The 24,496-nt window shown below is 37.6% G+C and overlaps 1 protein-coding gene across 4 annotated transcripts in view; it reads right to left on the bottom strand.

The window, feature by feature from the left end:
* The window catches only part of ube3c (ubiquitin protein ligase E3C), a 119,364-nt gene that overhangs the window by 46,981 nt on the left and 47,887 nt on the right, over window positions 1–24,496 (bottom strand). For all 4 annotated transcript variants that reach the window (XM_052016734.1, XM_052016732.1, XM_052016733.1 and 1 more), the window contains exons 13-18: window positions 23,545–23,705; window positions 19,784–20,016; window positions 13,943–14,047; window positions 10,861–10,948; window positions 6,896–6,993; window positions 1,684–1,816 (exon numbers count right to left, since the gene is read on the bottom strand). In XM_052016734.1, coding sequence (XP_051872694.1) covers window positions 1,684–1,816; window positions 6,896–6,993; window positions 10,861–10,948; window positions 13,943–14,047; window positions 19,784–20,016; window positions 23,545–23,705 — 818 coding nt within the window. The remainder of the gene's footprint in view (window positions 1–1,683; window positions 1,817–6,895; window positions 6,994–10,860; window positions 10,949–13,942; window positions 14,048–19,783; window positions 20,017–23,544; window positions 23,706–24,496) is intronic.

Below are 24,496 nucleotides of genomic sequence, written 5' to 3'. Positions count from 1 at the left end.
CAGTACATGCTAGTTGTCCAGATTTTTACAGTAATGACAGCAAAACTGTCCGAGTGCACCATTATTCCATGAAACTGATAGTACACACACAAATCCCATATGTTACCTCCAGGGATATAGCACTCTTTCATAGACTCCAGCGACTGCAGCCTAACCTGCTGTAATCAAGAATTCCTTTCGGTTATAAGCAATTATAGAGATTATACTGCAAAATACGCAGAAAATGTTGAGTTTTACTACTTGACGCTTGAGTTTTTAAACAAAATAATGAATTATAATTACTGATTAGCAAGCTACCTAACTCAATAAAAACATGTTTAAGGGTTTGATATTTTACCATCTACTTAATTTTGCTTATATTTCAATTGAATTTAGCAGTCTAAAATAATTTGGAGTCATCGTAAACTTGTTTCCCCAATATGCTCAGAGATTCAACAGTGCAATAAGATGCTTGGATACATTAATGAAATCACAGCTGATGGACACAAAAGATCCTCCTGAACCACTATCCAACAGCAGATGCCACTGGAAATTGGAAAATTCTCAAGACAGATTGCTGAATGTTTGTGGGAACATTTCTTCAAACTCAGCCACAACCACCATTGCTTTAACACTGACTGCAAATTTCAGGCCATTATATTTTTTTTATTAAAAATAAGTTTGGAAAATGGCTACACCCTGTTGAAACGATCACTGAGACTATTTTGCATGTTCTGAAATAGTTAAAACCCTGACACAATCAACCAGAGGTATTGTGTGGAAACCAGAGTTTTTGGATATGTTTAATTCATAAATTTTCAGATAAGATTTTAATCCCCCACACCATATGTAACAAACATTATAGGTGACAAACTTTATACAAGTTGATTGGCTCTAAAATAACCTTCCATGTCATTAAACATGTAAAATAACCTTCATGTCGTTAAACATGAAAATACACACATCCACACCTCAAGCAGATTGTTTGGCTCCATGAAGGAAAATTTGGAAGAATTTAATAATAGTTCTAATATAGTTCCAAGTAATGGAGGTCATTTTACTTGCAGGTGATCAGATTTACCAAGTCTTATTTTTATAAGGATGGAATTATTTGTACTTATCAATGTACAAATAATTTCAACTAAATGGTATATTACAGATTTGCCACTTGCATGCACATTTAGAATGGATGGAGATGTAAAGTTTGCACATCATTGGTTAGATAACGAGATTTTAAAATAACCTTCCTGTTGTGAATAGTGTTATCATACAAATTCATTGCAGAATGAAATAGGTTAGGCAAGTCTCAAATCAATTTCCAAGGTCAGGTTCAACAAACAAAGCAATCCAGTATTTGGTAGTTTGAGGAGATGCTGATGCAGAGAATTGCAGCATCATAGTGGCTCAGCCTGAACTGTTCTTCTGAGGTACTCAAGGCACTGCACAGGAATTAGCAAGCACAGAAAAGCTTCACCATGATGCTATATTTTTTTAAAAAATGCAACTACAGCAAGAATATCAAACACATTTATAAATATCATGGGCATTTTCATTACTGCTTTATTTCACGGAAACAGCAATTCTATCCCCCCAACATTGTATGTTCAAGTCTGACAAGATGATTAACTTGGTTAAATAAACACATTGTCAAATCTATTTTACGTAAAAACAAACAAAGGTGCATCTCTCCAACACCATACCTACCATTTTCTGGTGACAACTTGTCGTATGCATCTTCATAGATATAATTGCGTCGAATTGTGACATTGATCCCGTCTAAAAATGGCCCTTCCCCTTGCACTTCCTGCTTATCAGCAAAGATCAATCTTTGGAAGATCTTAAAAAGAAATCACTGCAGGTAAAGTTAAGGAAAATTGACAAAATGCCAAATAAACACCATCTTTGTTAAATTTGTTTTTAAGTTGTTTTAGTAGAATTTAAATGCAAACAGCATCAACTAAAGCTTTTGATTGGTCATCTAAACTCTCCTACATATGCCTGAAACATGAACACACGAATTAGCAAGGGTGACCACTCAGCCCTTTGAGTGTGCTCCATCATTCAATCAGACCATGGCTGATCTGATTCCAAGTTCAATTTGCCATTTAACCCTGATAACCTTTCATTCCCTCCATTCCACCAGCTTCATCCAACTCGGCCTTAAAATATTCAAAGACTCTGCTTCCATGTCCCTTTGAGAAGTGAGTTCCAGAGAATCACAACTCTCAAAGACAAAATTTCACCCAATGCATCTTAAATGGGCAAAACTTTTTCTTCAATATGATGCTTAGCTCCAGAGGCTCCCACAAGGAAACATCTTCACATATCCACCCCTTCAGGATCTTATGTTTCAATCAAGTCCCCTCTCACTTTCCTAAACTCCAGCAGATACAAGGCTAGCTTCCCAAGCTTCCCATTCCAGGTTTCAGTCTAGTAAGCCTTCATGGAACTGCTTCCAATGCACTAACATCCTTCCTTAAATAAGATGACCAATATTGTACACTGTTAAACATTGTTGTGAATTGTTTTGGGTATGATACAAACTTAAGTTTCTGTTTAAAGTGCAATGACAATAGTTTTAACAAAAATTAGATAACGCCTGAATATATTAATTAAATTACTAACATACCAGCTTTATCGAAAGGACTAAGATAAGATCTTTATTAGTCACATGTACATCGAAACACAGTGAAATGCATTTTTTGCGTAGTGTTCTGGGGGGCAGCCCGCAAGTGTCGCCACGCTTCCAGCGCCAACATAGCATGCCCACAACTTCCTAACCTGTACATCTTTGGAATGTGGGAGGAAACTGGAGCACCCAGAGGAAACCCACGGAGACACGGGGAAAACATACAGACAGCTGCAGGAATGGAACCCGAGTCGCTGGCGCTGTAAAACGTTACGCTAACCACTACACTACCATGCCTCCCCACCTACTAATTAATATTAGCCATACATTTCTTTCTCTCTGCATTTATAATCTCTAATGATTTTAGAACAATCAGGCAACATGGCCATACTGGCACCAGTGATGTGGATACAAGTGGGACATGAATTGGTAAGCAGAATCTGAGTTGGGGAAATTAAAAATCAGGAGTTCAAAAGCAGTAATCTCCAAATTACTCTTGCCAAACACTAAAGTACACACAAGCAAAGTACAGAAATAAGAAAATGGTGCTAGAGAGAGAGGGCTTTAGATCCCTGCAGCACTGGGATTGGTTCTGGGAAAGTTGTGACCAAGAAATATAGAAAATTCAGCCCTTTGAACTTGCTCTAATCTTAGATTAGAGTAATAACCATGGCCAATCGTCTAAATTCAGTACCCTGTTTCTGTTTTCTCCCCATATCCCTTAATCGCTAACTATATCCAACTCCTTCCTGAATATCTATGATTTGGCTTCAACTGCCTTCTGTTGGACAGATTTCCACAGCTTCACTACTCACTGGACGAAGAAATTTCTCTCAGTCCCACATGACTCACCCCTTATCCTCATACTGCGACCCATAATCCTGTTTAGGAACATGCTTCCTGTACAGAGTATTGTAGGTTTCTTTGAGATCCCATTTCATTCATCTGAACTCTAGCAAATCAACCCAATCTTAGTTCAAATGTCACTTCTGACATCTCATTAATCAATATAGTGACCTTTTGCAGTGCTCCCTCCATAGCAAGATCTACCCTTGGGTAAGGAGACAAAAACTGCACACAGTATTCCAAGTGTGGTCTCACTAAGGCATTGTACAGTTGCAGTAAGACACCCCTAATTTCCTTACCATGAAGGCCATCATACCATTTGCCTTCTTAACCATTTTCAGCAACTGGTACACAAAGTCAACCAGGTCCCATTGGACATTCTCCTTTCCAAATTTATGATCAAATAATAATCTGCATTCCTGACCTTGCAACCAAAGTGAATAACTTCACATTGATACTGCATCTGCCATTCATTTGCCAATTCCCTCAGACAGTCCAAATCTCAATGAAGCTTCTCTGCACCATCTTATAGCTCACACTCCCATCCAGCTATGTTTCATATACTAACTTGGAGATATTACATTTAATTCCCACACTGAAAACATTAATGTATTTTTTGAATAACTGGGGTCCCAGCAGTTCTGTGTGATATCCCACTAGTTATTGACTGCCACTTGGAAAAAGAACCATTTATTCCTGCTCTTTGCCAAATATTTCTCTATCCACCTCAGCACTTTGCTACCAATCATATGCTATAATTGTGCACGCAAATCTCCTGTGGGACCTTATCAAATGCCTACTAGAATTCCAAATTTCACCACAGCCACTGGCTCTCCCTCACCTATTCTGCCTGTTACAACCTCAATTTTTAGTAGATTTCCCTTTCATAAATCTATATTGACTATGTCTGATCATGTCACTGTTTTCCCAAGTACTCTGCTATTCCATGGACGTTTTCCCCACTACTAATGTGTCTCCTTCAATTTTTAATGACATTAGCTACCCTCCAATTCACTGGAACTGTTCCAGAGTCGATGAAACTTTGGGAAATTATCAGATCTATTAGGGCCTAGGGCCATGTAAGATGTCGATTATCTACATTTTAGACTTAATTGGCCTTCAATCCAGTCAATTTTCCCAACATCACTTCCCTACTAATACAGATTTCATTCAGATCCTCCAACTAAATTTTATTCTCCAAAGTTTTTGGGAAATTTATTTATTCCCCCCCCCCCCCCCAACTTTGTACGAAAACATAACCAACGTATCTACTTATTTGTCAAGTCTTCATTCTCCAATCTGCACAAGACAGGCAGGTTGAATCTCAATATGTTCAGCAACATTACAGAGAAGTTTGGTAACAGTACTAGTGGGAGTTTGAACTAGATAGACAGGGGAATGATAATCTTAACATCGATTCAGAAGAGAACCAGGGCTGCAAATGAAAAGGTGAAGGATTAATAGGCAAATCTGAAAGGCAAAAAGAATGGATAACTAAAAAAAAATGGCAGTCCTTAAAGGTATTCACTTCAGTACGTAACGTTAATGAAGAGGGAGGAGTTGAGCGCCATCAGCACCTTGAGACATTTATAGCAATTACTGACAAATAGCTTATAGCAGAACAATCTTGATTACAAGATTTTCAGACAAATGTAGGGAAACAGAGGGATCATAGTGTACATACCTAGATCCCTGAAGGCCTTGTAATAAGCAGACAAGGCAACTAAGAAGGTAATTAACACAAGTTGTTCAAGGCACCGAATTATAGAAAAGGGAAATTAGACTCAAACTGGATCAAACACTAATTAGGACACAGCTTTGTATCTGACTACAGAATGTAGACCACTGTACTGCCAGGACCCATCAGCCTCAGCTTCTATTGATCTATTAAAAAGTATCATATAAACCCTACTTTCCTATGAGTGGATTGTGGGCAACTGAACCCAACATCCCCACCTGCACTAGCCTGGGTGAGGAGCATGTGAACATTCAGCAGGACTGAAAAGTAGGATCTGATGTAAAGATGAGCAAACCCCCAATGACTCATTAACCAATTTTACCTCAAGATGAGATATGCATTACCAACTCCAGCTAAAACCTATGATGTAACAAACTCAACCAACCTCACAATCAGTCATAACATTCAAATCCAAAACATAACCAGAACACAAGGAAGTGGAGGGCGGGTGGGGTTTTGCAGATTTTGTAGGTGCCCCAGTGGTCATAACGAATCTCCAGATCGTTAGCACAAGGAGTCTGGAACTTTAGATTGGCTAGGCAATTTCTTTTGGAACAGGAAATCAAGGCAATATTTTGAGGTGAGCAGATAGGAAGGCCCCACTTCCTTCAGCAGAGTGGTCAATGACTATGGGCACAAATTTAAATTAAGGGTTAGAGGGAATTTCAGGAGAAACACGCGTGATAAACCAAATTGCCTCTAATGCTACAAATATCTACGATTTGAAGAGTCTGGATACTTGGAATCACTTGGGAACATGAGTATGTTGTCATGGATAAGTGAGGTAATAACCACTTAGCTGTCTGTATTCAGCTTTATTTTATCTTTTTAAAACATTTATCACCAAAATGCACTGCCTGTAGCTCAGTTTAGTTGTAATAACTAAGACATGGTCATCTGAGTTTTAGAGTATACCCAGTATGGTTTTGCTGTTAAACGTCTAACCCCTAATAACTGTTGTGAAAATATTTGGTAATTTTATGCTTAAAATAACAAATGAAATACAAACTCATGATATCAATTTATGATAACTAACTGGCATGTTCCAATGAGGAACAGAACTGATAAAGAATCTTCGCCCTGAAATATTAATTCTATTTCTCTTTCACAGGTGTTATCTGACATGATGAGTATTTTCAGCATTTTCTGTTTTTGTTTCAGACTTCCAGCACCCGTAGTTCCTTTATTTTCCTTCAGTTCATTGTAACTAGTGTGCTCCAAAATGAACAATGTATTTGTTATTCCAACTCAACTACAGGCAATACACTTTGGTGCAATGGATTTTAAACAAACAGAATTAGGATAAACATAACTATGAAATGAATTTAACCTAAGTGATCTGCAGAAGCAAAATGATGAACTAAGTGGGATTAATTATATCAACATTATAGAGAAACAGAAAATTTTGAAGTGAAAGTTATCTGTAAAGGATTAAATTATGAGTAAACTTAATATTTAACAGAAAAAAATTCTTATATGCACTGCAACTAAAAGAACTAAAAAAAAATTGACTTCTCTGGAGTTTTACTGGTTTTTTTTTAAATCAAACATGTCATTGTATAAGACTTTATTGGAAGCATTAACCAATTTCAAACAACAAGTACCTGGTCCATGAAATTAGTTGACAGTAAACTGTTACAAGATGGTCCGACAGTATTACAAAAAATTCTGGGATGTCAAGTTTACAGCAGAATAGTATTTACCTTTACTCTTTCTTCAAATGGAACAACAAACGGTAGTTCAGTTAAAATAGCAAGATGACGTTCTTCAGCTACAGATAACTGAGCTGGCTCCTGACCAACTGAGAAGAAACAAAGTCATATTCTAAGTCATAGTCCAGTTTATTGTCATATGCATGAACCATTATATCTAAAATTTTAAATCAAATTGCAAAACATCCAACATGCCACTAACAAATATGAAGGAATAAGTCAATGTTCCGATGTAAGCTAAAATTATACACACACACACAAACTTTACTGGCTGTAATGCACTTTTAGGCTATCAGAGGCAAAATAAAAACAGTGTTGGGAATACACAGACTGCTCGTATCTGTGTTAAGAGAAACAGTCAACATTTCAAGTTGAAGAACCTTAATCAGAACTGGGAAGAGAGAAAAAGCTTGTTACGCTGCAAGGACCATGAGGGAGGGGATGTCTGAGTGTAAAGATCAGGTTGACCATGGGGATAAACTATAAAGAAGGTCATCTAGTCAATGAGTAAACAGCAGTTGGAGAGTGAAAACAAAAGAACATGGGAGTTGCAAAACACAGAGCAGAAAGACATGCCCAAAAATCACCACAGTGAAATGTTCTATCACTAAAAATTCTGGAATCACTAGAAATCAGAATTATAGCATTAAAGGCTCAGAGGAGGGCAGAATCATTGAGTGCATCAAGGAACGCTTCTTGACGCAGTATGTAAATAGACAAAGGGTAGAAAGCATTATCTTGGTGAATGTAACTGGTCAAGTAAAGGGAGTGTCAGTAGGGATCTTTTTGAAGGAAGTGATCATAATACAGTACATTTTCAAGTGGTTATGGAAGATAGGGGTTGAACCAGTAACTAAGGTCTTAAATTGGGAGAAGTTTAATTTCATTGACATAAGGGAGAACCTGGCAAAGATAGATTAGGAGAATCTGCTTGGAGGCAAGTCTAGACCTGCACAGTAGAAAGCATTCAAAGGAGAAACAGCAAGAGATCAAGGTCAACATGTTACTTCAAAGGAAAAAGCCTAGGGAACAAGTATAGGGAACTCTGGATAAAGAGAGAAAAAAGGTATGGGGAACTAATGACCAGGAGGCACATCGAGAATATAAGTGTAGGGAGGCACTTAAAATGGAAATTAGGAAGGCTAAGAGGGGTCATGAAAAATCAGTGGCAGACATGATTAATGTAAATCCAAAGGCACTGTTTAAGTAAACAAGGGTGAAAGAATAACCAGAGAAAAAGTAGGGCCCATTAGGGACATGGGCAATCTGTGCATGAAGCCAGAGGGTAGAGGGAAGGTCCTTTATGAATATTTTGCATCGCTATTCATAAAGGAAAAAAAATGTAGAGTGAAGTGAAAGTCTCATGCAGGTCTCCATAAATGAAGGGGAGATACTCGATGCCTTAGCGGACTTAAAGGTGAATAAATCCCCAGGACTGGATGGGATTTATCCTAGGCTGGTGCAGGAGGCAAGAGGAGAGATTGCTGGGACTGGTGGTGTCCAGTTACGTGAATAACTTGAATGTGGATGTGGGAGGCTTGTTCACAGATGACACAAACATTGACAGAGTTGGAAACGGTGTGGAAGGTAGTCCTGAGAGATATTAATGTGTTGGTGAAATGGGCTGAAACATGGCAAATGGAGTTTAATCCAGACAAATGTTGGGTGATGCATTTTGTAGGAAGAATGAGAAGAAGCAATTACAGAATGAAGGATATGGTTCTAAGAGTATAGGAGCAGAGAGACCAGAGGGTATGTGTGCACAAGTGATTGAAAGTGGCAGGGCAATTTTGGAATGTGGTTAATAAGGCATACACAGCAATACAATAAGTTCTGGATAAAAAGAAAGCTACAGTGCTTACAATGTGTGGAATGAATACTAATTTTGAACAAATTATCTTTGGTTGTGCATGTTACATATCCAAACATGTAAAACAGAAAAATTAAAAATAGGCATTGCTCAGTCAGCATTTATTAACTATTCTAAATAACCTTAAATAGTGTGGAAGTTACCCTTTTGGTGCTGTTACAAAGGGAGTTCTGGGAGTAAGAAATGGCAAAGAATCATCACTAAGTTTCCAAATCAGAATAATGAGACTTAAGAGGAAAATTTGTAGGTAACAGCATTCCCATCTACCTGCTCCCCTCATCTTCTTCATGTTAAAGACTGCACATTTGAGACACAGCACTGAACATTACCTTCTTTCAACACTTTGCGCTATGCTTAAGGATATAAACACAATATGAACAAGGAGAAAAGTATTTCTCAGTCAAATATTTTTTCATTAACTCAATGTTACTTGTTCATTCGCACAGTGTAAAAAGCATTCAAACAAAAACTGCCTGTGCAGCAAAGTTAAACCACTATGCTACCACTAGAGCTCAATTATTCTGGTCAATTAGTCAATTTTATCTGCATTTCTCCATCAAGTTTTTATCTTTTACAAGAAATATGTTCTCTGCTGATCAATGAAGTCTATTTATCATTCTAGTGGCTGCCATTTAAGTAAATGAAAAAGGCCAAACAAACACAGCCATATGTGCTTCAACAGTACTTTCACACTAATTGAGTTTATTCCATGTGGAGTCAAGTGGCATTAAACAAATCATACACACATTGTTATCTGCTTGTTTCACACTGTACTCTTTGCTGAATTGCATTCAAAATTCAAGTCATTTAACATTAAAGGTATAATTGCTCTATTAAGAGTTTCAGAATCATAAGTCAACTTGAAAATTCACCCAAAACCACAAAATAGAATGTAAAGGAACTTCTACAAAATAATGTCCACATTGTATAAATATCAGATTCACAATTAGCACTGAGGCAAATAGTTTTCCCATCTCTAATAGATTTATTTTGATATTACAATTTTATTGCATTTTTCTATTGAAAGTCAACTCAAGAATGACTTTATTAATCTAAAGTTTATTAAATCACTATTTTAATTCAAGTTGAAAAAGTTTCCAAACCACTCAGTGAAATTACATAATAAACAGTGATACTACGACTCGACATCTTTGATTCACATGAAGTGAAGATTATGGTTCATTACAGACCATCTTTTCAGGCGAAATATCTTCTACTCTGCTGAAATTGCATCCAATTGTTTTTTTTCCAAAAATAATTCCATGATTTTGATCTCCAATTTCTTATCACTCCAAATTAAACAAACAATGTTTAGATCAGTTTGCACTTAAACAATGCTTTTAATATAGAAAGAAAACTCTTAGAGCTTCGCAGATAAGAATGTATGCCATCAAAGAAGGAGCTTGTAAGGATAGTTTGGTAAGGGGGATCATTTAGGGATACATGTGCATATGGTGAGGGCTCAGAGGTAACCACTAGAGAAAAGGAAATGGGTTGAACAAGAGACCAAAATTAGCCACCATACATCTGCAAATACAGGAGTAATGGATAAGCAGATTGGCCCTAAATCTGCCTTTGTCTACTTTCAACATGCATCCTTACTTTGTGGTTACAGCAGAATTACTAAGAAACAAGTTATTCTGAGCACAAAAAAGACAATTTTCCCCAACTCTTTGCTGAAAATAGAGTCACTGCCAATTTTTCTCTGTGCTGCCTCTAAAATCTAAATGTCACACCTAAATGGATACATCAAGGAATGGTTTTACTGTACAAGCACAACTTTATCACATTTGTCTGTTGAGTTCTGTTTTGACAATACAGTGTAAATTTATCATCCATTGATGTTTCACACCAACTGGACATGAGCCACATGTGCCAAATCCCTAGATTTCTTTAACCTAGCTAGTTCATCATTCATACTTCGGTCATTTTTCTGCTCAATGTACTTGCTCCCATTTGATGGAAATGTTGATAGCAATTTCTGCAGACATGTATTGACTGAGCAGTGAATTGTGCAATAAACTCTTCATTTAATGCAATAAATACCACCAACATAAATTAACTCTAGTAAGAGGATGGCAATTACCATCTAGTGTTGACTGCAGTGGTCCAATCCTTCCCATTCGACGCATCCTCCACACATGCCTGGCTGAGGGAACGTAGAGTTGTGTGACCTAGTATTAAAGAGATGCTGACATTAACTAATTGTTGGTCTTAAAACAATAACTTTACAATTGATATCTTTACTTTAAATGCCTCACAGGAATTCAAATTAGTATTTCTACCAAACACAAAATGGCATGTCAAATAATCAATTCAGTATTGATAACTGGTGACCACAAAATGAAAGCAATTAAGCTAAGTAAAACACAAATAAAATACTGCAGATGCTGGAAATTAGATGCAAAATCTTGAAATATTCGTCAAGCAATATAGTGGGGAGAGAAACAGACAATGCTTCAGATCGATGACCTTTTAACAGAACTGGCAAAGGTTAGATTTGACAGGCTTTAAGTATTGAGGGAGGGAAAGAAGATAGAGGAGGAAAGAGCAAAAAAGGTCTGTGACCGCAGTTGGATGTGTGCAGTTCTGGTTACCATGCTATAAAGGATTTCATTTAAGTAGAGAGTGCAGAAAAGATTCACAATGACGTTGCCGGGACTGGCAGCTCAAGTTACAAGGATAGGCTGGGCTGTTTTCTCCGGAGCATAGGAGACCAAGGTATTTATTATTTACCTTAGAGGCAATGTAAAATCATAAGGTGGATGGTCAAAATCTTTTTCCCAGGTTAGGAGAGTCTAAAACTAGAAGGCATAGATTTAAGGTGAGAGGGGAAAGATTTAAAAGAGAGTGTATCTGCAACAAGCTGCCAGAGGAAGTGGTAGAGGTAGGGATAATTACAACATTTAAAAGACGTTTAGACAGGTACATGGATAGGGAAGCTTTGGAGGAACATGGGCCAAACACAAGCAAATGGGATTAGTTCCAATAAGCACTTTGGTCAGTGACAAGTTGGGCCAAAGGGCCTTTTCCATGCTCAACAACATACAGTATGAACTTAGATTTTGCAGTATGATTTTGTCATGATTCATTAGCTTTTCATCAACTGAGTGCCTAACACACATGAAAACAAAGCACCAGGACCTAACAAGACAAATCCTAATTTTGAGGAATGAAATTGCTTTGGCTATTAAAATTATATTTTAGGACTTGGAGTCAGAATGGACAAGTGCAAAGGAGAGGGATCACACAGCCATTTTTTAAGGGAGATAAAACTATAATCAAAGCTAGTTAATTTAGCATCTGTGGGGGGATTTTGGCATCTAATAATAACAAAATTAAATCAAAGCAACCAGCACAAATTTCAAAAGGAAAAACCTCAATGATATGAGGAGACAGACGGAGACACAGTAGCACTACTAATAGAGTTGTCCTCTTAGGACACCAGTGAACCAGGTTAAATCCTGACCTCCAGTGCTGTCTGTGTGGAGTTCTAGCATTCACCCCATGCTCCAGTTTCCTCCCACAATGCCAAGACTTGTGGGTTGATAGGTTAACTGACAGCTGTAAATTGCCTCATGTATAGGTAGGTAATAGAATCTTGGGGGATTTGAGAGGAATGTAGAGAGAATAGGTTACAAGGAAAATTAGGGGAAAGAATGGGATTACTCTGTGATCAGCATGGACTTGATGCCACAAGGAAATATGGAAACAACATATGGTCAAGAGGGTGAATTGCAGTGAATGTAGTATACAAGGATTTCACAAGAGCCTTTAAACAAGGTTTAAGGCTAACACTAAAAAAGGATCCATTGCCCTTTAGTGCAATACAGCACAGAAACAGGCCCTTCAGCCTACCAACTCTGTGCTGGTCATCAACCACCCATTTACACAAACCCTACATTAATCCCACTTTTTATATATTCTTCCACATTCCTATCAACTCCTAAACTTCTACCACTCACCTAAACACTTGGGAGTAATTTACAGCTGCCAAATTCAGAGGATAATTTTTCAAATGAGAACTGGGTGGTTAAGTTCTGGGGCTATTTCTGCTCACTTAATGATTTGGTTCACGGTCAAATACAAGTTACACTACAATTTATTAACAAAATCAAAATTGAAGTTATATTTGAGAGAACAAATACAACCGCAGATGCTAAAATTCAAAACAAAAGCAAGTGCTGGAAGAACTCAGCCAGTCAAGCAGCATCCACGTAATGAGAAACTAGTCAATGGTTCAGGTCAGGGATTCTGTTCTGAGGAAGGGTCACTGACCTGAAACGTTAACTGGTTTCTCTTTTCACAGATACTGCTTGATTGGCTGAGTTCTTCCACCATTTCTGTTTTTGCTATAAGTTATAGTCATTTCTTTGGAAGGATAAAGGTAACTTAAGGGCTACCAAGTATGCAAGTATGACAAGGATTCACCAGTGACAAAGAATAATGAGAACTGGTAAAGCCAAGGAGCTTGATTTGGTGTAAAAAAATAGCTTATTTATAAGCATAGTTCCTACTGAATGAACTAACATCAGCCTTCTTATCAAGGCATTGACTTACAGGGTTATCTAGAACCTTGCAAAAAAACTGCAGTTCTGAATGACTGCTGCATTTTTCAAAGGATGTTCTCTAACCTTCTTGGGGGAGACTCATTGGAATCCATAGTTTGTGACTGATCAAAACAGGGGAACAGCATGCATGACAGTATCGAGAAACTCAAATCTCCTTGTTGGCAGCACATGTAAGCCCAGTGAAAACGATGGAAGGAGTGCACCATGCCCCAAAGAATCCACCCACCCATCCTGTCAAGCACCTCTTACCAACTTGTGGCAGAATCTACAGATTCTACAAAACTGGAGTGGGAGCAAGTTACCCTCGATCCTGAGTAATTGCCCAAAAAGAGAATTTTCATTAGTGAATCAGAGTGACTGTTCAATTACTGACAATGTTGTTTAATACTACTAACCCACCAGGATGTGACACTGGACGAAAACTTACACAGTGACGTCAAGTTTTTGTGGTAATTCATGTATCAGGTATATTATTTTAGAACCAAATGTATAAAACCAGATCAAGCATGTTTAGTTATTAACTTCTAAAATAAAGGATTCAAAAATACATTTGTGAAAGTCCTTTCATCTATGATCACGCAAATTAGCAACACGCACCTTATCAGCTCTGATATTAACTTGATCAGAAAGCCAGTGATCAGGAGGACAAAACTGTCTTCTTGTGTCTCTTGACTTGAGCATTTTCACTAAATTAGAGATCACCTGTATGAAAGAAATAGTGACTTAAATTATATCACTCTGCTATAACATTTTCTGCACAAGTAATAGTTTATTTTATCTGTACACATCTGCTACTCAAGGGCTATTGATCTTCTCAAGCCTTTAGTATATACGTGTTCTGAAGTACAAAAGAAATTGTGGAATAAAGATTTAAAAATATTAACCATAATTTTTGAATGCTAACTACTCCAACTCTGAATTTTATGCAAAACCAGTTCACATTAATTTTACATAACTAATATTCTTCTGCTTTTTAAACAGTGCCAAGACTTGCTGGATTAAATTCAACACTCACCAGCAGTACCTTAACCAAAAAAGGCCTTCATTTGTAAAACAGCAGGCCACCTTGCTTTCTTTAATCCCCTTCACTCTCACCAAACCCATGTCAAAATCAAAGCCACCTCAAGTATTGAATATACATATTCAAAGGTTTAGAAACCAAAGGAAAAACTCCCTGCTCAAGTTACACCAAGGCTAACTGTAACGCTCGTTTCTTCCCCGGCATTCATTAATGCTACACAGAATTGACCTGGGATTTTGAAATGAGTATAGTTTAGTATCATGTACTCACTAGTCAATTATGTGAGGTACCTTTAAAAATTAAAACTTGAATTTTCCTAACATGATCGTAAGTGGTCTTGATGCTGCATCTCAAGAGAAGGTCGATGTAAACAAATTGTTCAATAATAATCATTACCTTCTCTGGATAACTAAGTGCAGATAATCAGTGCAGCTTTTGCCAGAATTGTCCACTCACAAAGAACAAATGAATTACCATTGCTAATGAGTATCCATTGACCCCTGCTGTAAAGTTCAATTGAGTACAGTGATGTTACTCCCAAAAGAGAATGTTCGGTGACACAATCTTCAGATATAACAAATGGCTAGATTAGTAAAGCACTGCAATGCCCATGGTGTCTTGGACTTTGAACCATACTCCAATATTAAAGGTTAGGGTGGTTAAAAGACCAGACTTGTAGTCACTTGAAATGAAACTGAATACATGCAGCAATGACGTACATGTTAAAACATACATCAGAAAAGTTTTTTAACACCATTTTGTTTAATAGGTATTCATTACCAATGGAAAGCAATGTGCAGAAAGTAAAATGCACAGAACTATATAAAATATCAAATTATATTTCCTACAACAAAAAACTTTTGGTAGACTTCAAAGTTGTTATAACAGGTTTTGAATTTTGAACACTATATCCTAACGAAAGGTCATAAATCTGAACTGCTAATTTTTCTCACAATGAATAAAGCCTGAACTGCTAAATATTTCCAGCACTTTTTTGATGAATATGGGATTAAACACAGGATTAAAAATCAAGTATGGCACTCATGCCATACAGTGTACAAACTAATCATGGTAATCTTAAAGCTAAATTTAAAGCTGGAAAAAAGAAATAATAACCTACTTACATCCCAATTAATCCTGATTTGGATATTATCTTAACAAGCTGTCATTTAAACAGTTTAAGTGACAAATGCCTCAAATTGTCTGCAAATGGCTTACCATATCAATTAGTAAGTTGCTTGCAGCATGTCTTAAAAAAAGAACACATATGGTTCACATTTACAGCAAGTACAAGACTGTCCAAGTGATCTTTAAGCTCACTTGAATGATAACTACACAAGTTAAAACAATTGCTTGTTCTCAAGAAGAAACCAGCATTCAGTTAAGCTATAAATCAAACTGAACTCCGACTCAATTACTACAAATAAGTTGACTAAAATTAGTCAAAAAACAAAAAGTTATTTTGCCAATGATTCACTAGCCATCCTAATTATAATTTTAAATTTACTAATATATTAACACTGTATTCATCTCAATCAAAAGATCATCAGTTACTATCCCTGCCAGTCCTAACAGCTTTCTTTAAGTGCAATACATTATAAAGAATAAGCTGATTGGTTTGAATAGCAGCTATCCCTGACTTGTAGAATGAATAAGCATTCCTTAATTAGCCCATCAGGTTAAGTGCAAGCATTAATGGGTGCCTGCAAAACTCCAGCATGACATCTCTTTCCAAACATGGCCAAGCAGAATCTTCCATTAGCAATATTAATACAAGCTTAGTTGATCATTTTCATTCAATTAACTTCTTTCAATTAAATAGATAGCTTTGTTCTGATCCAAAAAAAGCTGCAATAAGGAACAGAAGAATTGGTTGATGGCTTCCACTCCACATTAGCGTGTTATGGGTCACTGGGAAATAAAACTATAAATCTAATATTCAATCTGGGAAATGCATTTCATTTTTGCAAATTTTAAATGAAAAGCATCAATTGACTACCATGTTTCTTGTTCCGTCATTTACAATTTTTTTTCCCAATGAAAGTTCACAGTTTATTTGTAACAATTATAGCTAGCAATTTAGAATCCAATAATGAGGTGGGCCATTTATAATTTAACACTTCATTTCACTTCTGTCACTATGAGCTCATCTTTTCGTGATCCCTATTACAGATAATCTGGCAACACTCATTCACATGAAACATAAAGGTCCACCTTTTGTATATCTTGCACGGTAGATTGAATGTGCATTTAAAGGGCAAGGAGTCCCAACCGAAACTTTACCCAGGAAAGAAGCTTTGAGAAAAATAAATCACTCAGCCCATCCATCACCCTACATCTATATCAAGGGCAACTGAAGTCATTTTTCATTCGGTCTAAAAAAAAGTGCCTGCTGTGATCTAATTAGTTTAGTCAGCACCTGCTATATCTCATCTTTTACAAGGGCTAAAATAGCTCAGAGAAAACAGTGACCTAGCAAATTATTTTTTGTTTTGATAGCGCTTTTTTTTGTTTTGAGTTTTATCGGAGATGAACTTGTCCAGTCAAAGGGACTACATTCCATCACCCTCCTGACTTACACCTACATACAAAAATACTTTGTGAAATCGAGGCAAGTCAATCCCCCAAAGAATACCCAAACTCTCATACTTCCTAAAACCATTATTCATGCAGTTAGTCCAATTAAGTTCCTCATTGCTAGTGACCTACCAGATGTAGTTGGTGGGAGATTTTTTTTTACAATAACTAGGCAATAATCATCTCCACCAAGGGAAGTGGTCGGTGGAGATGGAAGTGCAGACAAGGGAGTCATGAAAGAACAGAATGCTGAAAGAGGAAGAGTAGGGAAGGTGTGCCTGGTAGAGGAAGCCGCAAAGGATGATAGTTGAATGCAGAAAATAGTGGGGAATTCTATCCAGAGTTGCAAGTAGTAGATGAGATGTGGTCAAGGCTCTGTCAACTATAGAACAGTGGGAGAGCCACAATTCAGCAGGGAAGGTCTTGTCACTGGAGCAGATACAGCAGAGACAGAAATTGGGAGAATGAAATGAGGTCCTAACAGGGTGGGAGGAGGTACAGTTTCTCCCACCCTGCAAGGGGAAAGAAATAGCTGTGGGAATTTGTGGGTTCTTGTTGTGGATGTCTGTCACTAACCTATACGCAGAAAGGGAAAAAGAGTCAAAATGGACTATATGAAAGTGGACCACTGCCTAATCTGCTTGCTATTTCCTACAGAACTGCATTTAGCAGTTTTTTGTTCTTTTATGTGCTCTCTCTTCAACTGCTTTCATTAACATATCCACTGGGTGACTTCATCTACAGCTCATCCCCATAGCAATCCTGGTCTCACCCTGCTTTCACCCTCTCTGCAACATTAAACTAACTTGTTTCCTCTTTCCCAGTTCTGGCGAAGTGTCCCCAACCTGAAATATTAACTATTTCCCTTTCCATAGATGCTACCTGGTCTGCTGAGACTTTCCAGCATTTTGTTTTTTTTCTTACAAAGTTCATACTGATACATGATGAATGCACCAATTAAGCAGTGGGAAAGAATTTAACAAAAATGCATATTTAAGTATTCTATCATATTCTAATACTTAAATCACAAGATAAAAATGAATGGATTCTTATTCTAACCCAATGTAACTGCACTGTGTAATGAATTGACCTGTATAAATCGGTATGCAAGACAAGTTTTTCACTGTACCTCGGTACAAGTGACAATAATAAACCAATACCAATTAATTCAAATTATATGGTGGAAATTTTACAGAATATGTTCGAGAAAACCATTAAACAGAAGTGCTATGCAATATTTCTAGAAGATTTAAAAACAACAACTGTTCTAATCTGTAAAATGTTGATGCCACTTTCTATAAAGAGCATCCACTCAATACAGATGTAATAATGACACTCATGGAAACTGTTTCAAATTAAGATTTCATTGCAGGTTATAGCACCCAGGTATGCAAATAGTGGTAAGATACTAATTAGCCGTAATCAGACTAAATGAAATAAAAAGCTCAAGCAATTGTATGGTCTTCTCCTGTTCTGAAAATCTTTGTATTGGTTCCTAGTTGAGAAAATGTGACTTTCAACCAACGTGCAAAGCTGCATTTCTTATAAAAGATTAATTTATAAGAAATAAGGGGGAAGGCAACACAAGCCCATGAGCCTTTTCCACCATCCAGTAAAATCATGGCTAGTACTATACCTTGTCCAGATTCTTGATTGTTTAAATACAAAAATCTATGCATCTCACTTTTTGATACATGCAGTTACTGAGCACCTATTGCACAGAGGCTCACACTATCAACCACTGAGAAACTCTACCAAGTCATCCATTTCAGGTGGCAAGTAATATTCCTGCAACAAAAGTGCCAGGCAATGACGATAGCATCTGCAGTCTCTTGTCTCTCCAATAATGATATCCAACAAGAAAAAAATCCTGTTATCACCTTCTTACATTCGATAGCATTACCATCACTGAATCCTTCACTATCAATTCCCTTTTACCAGAATCTGAACTGAAGTAGCCATTAGACCATAAGATACAAGAGCAGAATTAGGCCATTGCACCTATCAAGTTTGCTCCACCATTCAATCATGGCTGATTTTGTCTTCAACCCCATTCCAACTCCTTCTCCCCATAACCCCCTTACCAGTCAAGAACCTATTAACCTCCAGCTTAAATCCACCCAATGACTTGTAGCCATTTACACAAAATGGCTACAAGAGCAGGTCAGAAGCTAGGAATCTTGCGGCAGGTAACTCACCACCTAACTTCTAAAAGTTCATCCACCATCTGCAAGGCTCAGTGTGATGGAATACTCTCCATTTGCTTGGATGAGTGCAGCTTCAAATATACTCAGGAGCTTAACACCATACAGGATGTAACAGCCCATTTGATAGGACCCCACCCACAACCACTCACTCACTCCACCACCTACAGAATGCACTGACAGCTCACCATAACTCTTTAAACAGCACCTTCCCACAACCTGAACCAGCTGGGTGGAAAAGGGTAGCAAAAGCATAGGACCACTACCACCTGGAAGTTACACTCCAAGTCACACACCATCTTGACTTGGAAATGTATCACCTTTCCTTCACTGCCACTGACTCAAAGTCCTGCAACTCCCTCCCAGCATTGTGGGTACACCCACACCTCAAGGACTACAGCAGTTCAAGGTGTCAGTTCACCATCACCTCCTCAAGGGCCATTAAATGCTGGCTCAGCCTATGAAGCCTACGTAACTTGAATAAATAAAAGAAACCATTGCACCAAACATTTCCAACGGTGACCTTATGATGGATGCAAGAGATAAAATAAACATAATTGATTTCAAAATACTTATTGCATTTATGATTCAATTGAAAATGACAGTTATTTACATGATCTTACTCTTCTACTGTACCTTAAAGAGTTGAATCCATCTTTTCCTCTCACTCTCTATTCGTTCTTGCATTTCTGCATTGGTACGGACACCAACGCTTTTAAATGCTACAATGTACTCCTCACGAACCTCCGGTTTGGTTTCTGGATATGCCAGATGAATTATTCCAAGGCAAGCATCCCGGAGACAACGGGATAACGTTACTAACTCTCTTAAAGTGAACGGCATCATTGTAACTGGCTGTTGACCCACACCTGAAGAAGCAAAATGGCAACATTACTGAGATTCAACCACCATGTTTTTGTGTAAACAAGTATAGATGAGAAAACTGCTTGTGGATATACTTCCCTTTTTAATTGCCAATTACTTTATGTAATTTAACGTCTATAACCAGCTAGGAATTTTACAGTAAACTTGTTCTACTTAGGCAAGAGAAGACATAATTGTTTAAAATCATGAACCATTCAGATAGACTAAATAAATAGAAATTGTTTCAATGGCTAAATACAGTAAAATTTTGGTGCCAATTAAGATTTGAGATAATTGGATATTACTCCTATTTATATACCAACACACTTAATTCACTTTTTCTGGTGTTACACAATAATATAAATTTTCCCATGAAAAACAGCAGGGAAGTAAAACCTGATGAGTCTCAAGGGATCATGGGGCAGGCCTGATTGAGTTTAGCAGGTATGGGAGTGGGGCCCTGGAAAGTTTAAGAAGAGTGCCAGAAATGGAACAAAGCGAGTCAGATGCTCAACCAATCAGAATTTCCTAACAATAATATAATCAATTATCAGAGTTTTACAATATTTGATAATAAGCAGGGATAGAATAAATGCATTTGGTAAATGCCCAGTTTCATTGCTCCATAATGACTGAATTTTATAAATTAAAAATGATTAACAAAACATGTAATTAGTTAATTACAGTTTCATTTAAAGATTACTAATCTCTTCTAATGGCTCACTTAATTTGGAACAGAATCAAGTTGATTCTGATCACCTTTTAAACCTTCTGACTTAGCTGATCACCAACCATCTATCTCCGATTTCTGCTAAGATTTCCACATCACAGACGGCAGACCAGATCATTCAATTCACTTCCCAAAAACAACTCAGAGCACAGGATACAGCAAAGGCCACAAGACCAGGCAAACTCCCAACTGCAGTACTGAAGACTTGTGCTCCAGAACTAGCTGCGCCCATAGTCAAGCTATTCCAGTATAGTTAATGCAGTGGCATTGAGAGAGTCTGGAAAATTGCCCTTGTCCACAAAAAGTGGAATAACTCCAACATGACTAATTACCACCCCCCCCCCACCCCAATCAGTCAATTCTTAAATCATTAGCAGAGTGATGGAAGGAGTCATTGCAGTTGTATCAAACAGCATTTGAACCAATAACCTTCTCACCAATGCCCAGTTTGAGTATCACAAGAAGCACTCAGCACCAGACTTCATTATGTCCTTAGTTCAATCGTGCACCAAAGAAACATATTCCAGAAGTGAGGTGAAAGTAACTGTTCTGGACATCAAGGCAGCATTTGGCAGAGTGTGGTATTAAGGAACCCTAGTAACACTGAAGATAAAGGGCATCAAGGATAAAACACGCTAATGAACAGAGTCATTACTGTTAACGGAAGTTCATTAGGCCAGCTTCTTTGGCTCAACCGTGACTTTGCTTCCATCGTAAGGTCAGAAACAGGGATATTTATTGATGAATACATAATGTTCATATCCATTTGCAACTCCTCAGAAAATAAAGTAGTCAATGTGTTCACGGACAAAGTCCTGGATAAGATTTGGGCCTGGACTGAAATGTGACATGTAAAATTCATGCTGCAAAAAAAAATTCATGCCAGGCAGTGACCAATTCTGACAACTTACTATCGCCAAATTATCCATCATCATGTTGCCAATGACCAGCTATATAATTACTATGGCTGCAACAGGTCATCGGTGGGTCAGAGATGGAGAGAGTTAGCAGCTTCTAATCCCTGGGCATTAACATCTCAGATCACCCATCCTGGGCCAGGCACATTGATGTAAGCACGAAGGTGTGCCAACACCTTTACTTTCTAAGAAGCTTAAGGAGATTTGGCAGGTCACCAAATAACCCAGCAAACTTCTACAGATACACTGTTGAAAGTATCCTGACTGGTTACATCATGGCCTGGTATGGCAATTCCAATGCACATGATTGCAAGAGGTTGCGAAGAATAGTGGACACAGCACTCCCGTCCATTAAAAACATCTACATGAGGCACTGCCTCAAGGCAGCATCTATCATCAAGGACCTGCACCACTGCTGTCATGCCCTCTTCCTGCTGCTCCTGTTGAGCAGGAGATACAGAAGCCTGAAGTCCCACACCAAGTTCAAGAACAGCTTCTGTCCTGGAACCATCAGGTTCTTGAACCAACCTGCACAACCCTAACCCTATCTCAGCAATGAAACACTACAGACCACCTCTTGCATTACCATGGACTTTTACCTTGCATTAATGTCTTGTTTTGCCAAGACTTTTTTCTTCACTGTCTTGCGTGTAATTTATGTTCTGTGTTGCCTGAATCTATGTGCCTCTGATGCTACTGCAAGCAAGTTTTTCATTGTACCTGTACTTCACTGTACTTGTGCAGATGACAAACTCAACTTGACTTGAATACTCTATGAAAGTGACTCACCTCCTGACACCCTAAAGTCTTTCCACCATTTACAAGGGACAAGCCCAGAACATGATGGGCTTGCCTTGATAAGTGCATTTCCAAAACAAAAATCAAGTAGTCACCAGCCAGAACAAAGCAGCCTGCTTAATTGACACTCCAGCTCTCTCTCTAAATATTCATTCCCTCTACCACCACTGCAGCATAGTGGCTGCAGTACATGCCATATACAAATAGCCACTGCAATTATCTGCCTGACTTACCCGCACAGCAAATCCCCAAACCTACAATACCAAACAGGACATCAGCTGCATGTGAACTGCCAAATCATACATTGGGCTGCTTTAGAAATATATGACCATTCCTTCATTATTATTTGGTCTAAATAATGCAAGTTGTTACCAGTGGCATTGTTGGTCCACATTTACCAGAAGAAATCCAGTGACCCAAGAAGCTGGATTATCACTACCACTTTTTCAAGGGCAATTATAGATGGGCAACACATGCTGGCCCTGCCAACACACATATATCCCAGAAATGATTAAATTAAAATACACAAACGTGCACACAAAAGTGATGATAGTACCCATTAGCCAGTATTCAAGGGGAAGCAACTAATACGCTGTTCCAAATTATCCAACATTTCATTAGAACATTCAATGTGACATTACTGAACAAAAACAAACTGAGCTAGGCTGTGACATTTTCACAATGAGTTTTGATGAAGGGTCTTCAACCTGAAACAAAACTTTCTCTTTCCACAGACATTGTCCAACTGGCTGAGTGTTCCCAGCATTTGTTTTCATTTGTGATTTCCAGCATCTGTAGTTTTTGGATTTTCATTTACTTTGGGGAAAAAAGACAAGGTACCCAAGTAATGATGATGCTTTTACATAAGCTTTGCTGTAAAATACACTTCAGTAATGAAGAAATAAGTAACAAATACTCCCTAGAATTAACATCAACATCTATGGCAAAATAGCTATGATAAGAAAAAGTGAGGTATATGCTAATCATTTCAGTACAAGCTTCAACTTGAAAATAGCTTCTGCAGCATCCTAGCACTGTGAAAAATGAGAAACTATTTTAAGCAATGATGTTCCAATTATCTATGTTACCTCCTTGAGCTTGCTCTCCAAAGAATTCATTGTCATGTATTGAAATAAGGGAATGGCTGAAGAGGGAACTAAAGAGGTAAAAGAGAGGTATGATCCGATGAGAGTCCTCAAGTGACATTGGAGATCCTCGTGAGATCAGATGAAGCAAAGGCACCATAGACCTTAAATGCACAAAAGCACAATGTTAATGGTGTAATTCTGGTAAATATAATACAATCAAGTAATACAACACAATTCTACAAATAAAACAATCAAAACCTATACAAAATAAGCTAGATGATATCTGAAAGTATACCTTTCTTGTGATCTAATCAGTGAAAAATTAGTAATATACAACAGAAAAAAAAATTGTAGCATTAAGGTTTTCTATAGTTACTAGAAAAACAATGCTGGATTTGTTTCTTCCTCTTGAAAGCAAGAGGAAAGCTATGCTAATACTAGAAACCAATAAAAGGGATCATCTCCTTTAGGAAGGTTTGTGACATTGAAGGTGAAAAATGTTTCAGTCTCCTGAAAGCGAAACTAGAAAAGAAACTTGCTGCACATTTTCCAATTCCCCAATTTATAGTCTTGAGGAAACAACACAAAAGAAAATGAATTACTGCAGACAAGTCATTTCTTTAAGCAAATAGTCCCAGCATGAAAGTGACAAGTTCAACAAGATTACAAAGGAAAGCATATGCTTCTGATACAGAACACAGTGGTTGTATTGAAAAACATTTAAGGACACTGAAGAATTCCCTAGCATTTTGTTTGCCCACTTAAATAAACTGATCAAATTAGTCTTTTTTAATTGCGAACTGGCTAGTGATATTACTTTTTTTTAAGCATATATAGCTTAAAACCATTCTTTAATATTACTAAGTTTACTCATACTGTCATATAATTCAGAATAATTGACAGCGAGAGCAGAGCTCCAATGAAGAGTGGATGCGGTAATATGGGAAAGTCC

This window comes from Pristis pectinata, chromosome 5 (genome assembly GCF_009764475.1).
Source record: "Pristis pectinata isolate sPriPec2 chromosome 5, sPriPec2.1.pri, whole genome shotgun sequence".
Taxonomy (NCBI): domain Eukaryota; kingdom Metazoa; phylum Chordata; class Chondrichthyes; order Rhinopristiformes; family Pristidae; genus Pristis; species Pristis pectinata.
Note: the sequence above shows the minus strand (reverse complement) of the source record. Positions and strands in the feature narration are given on the sequence as shown.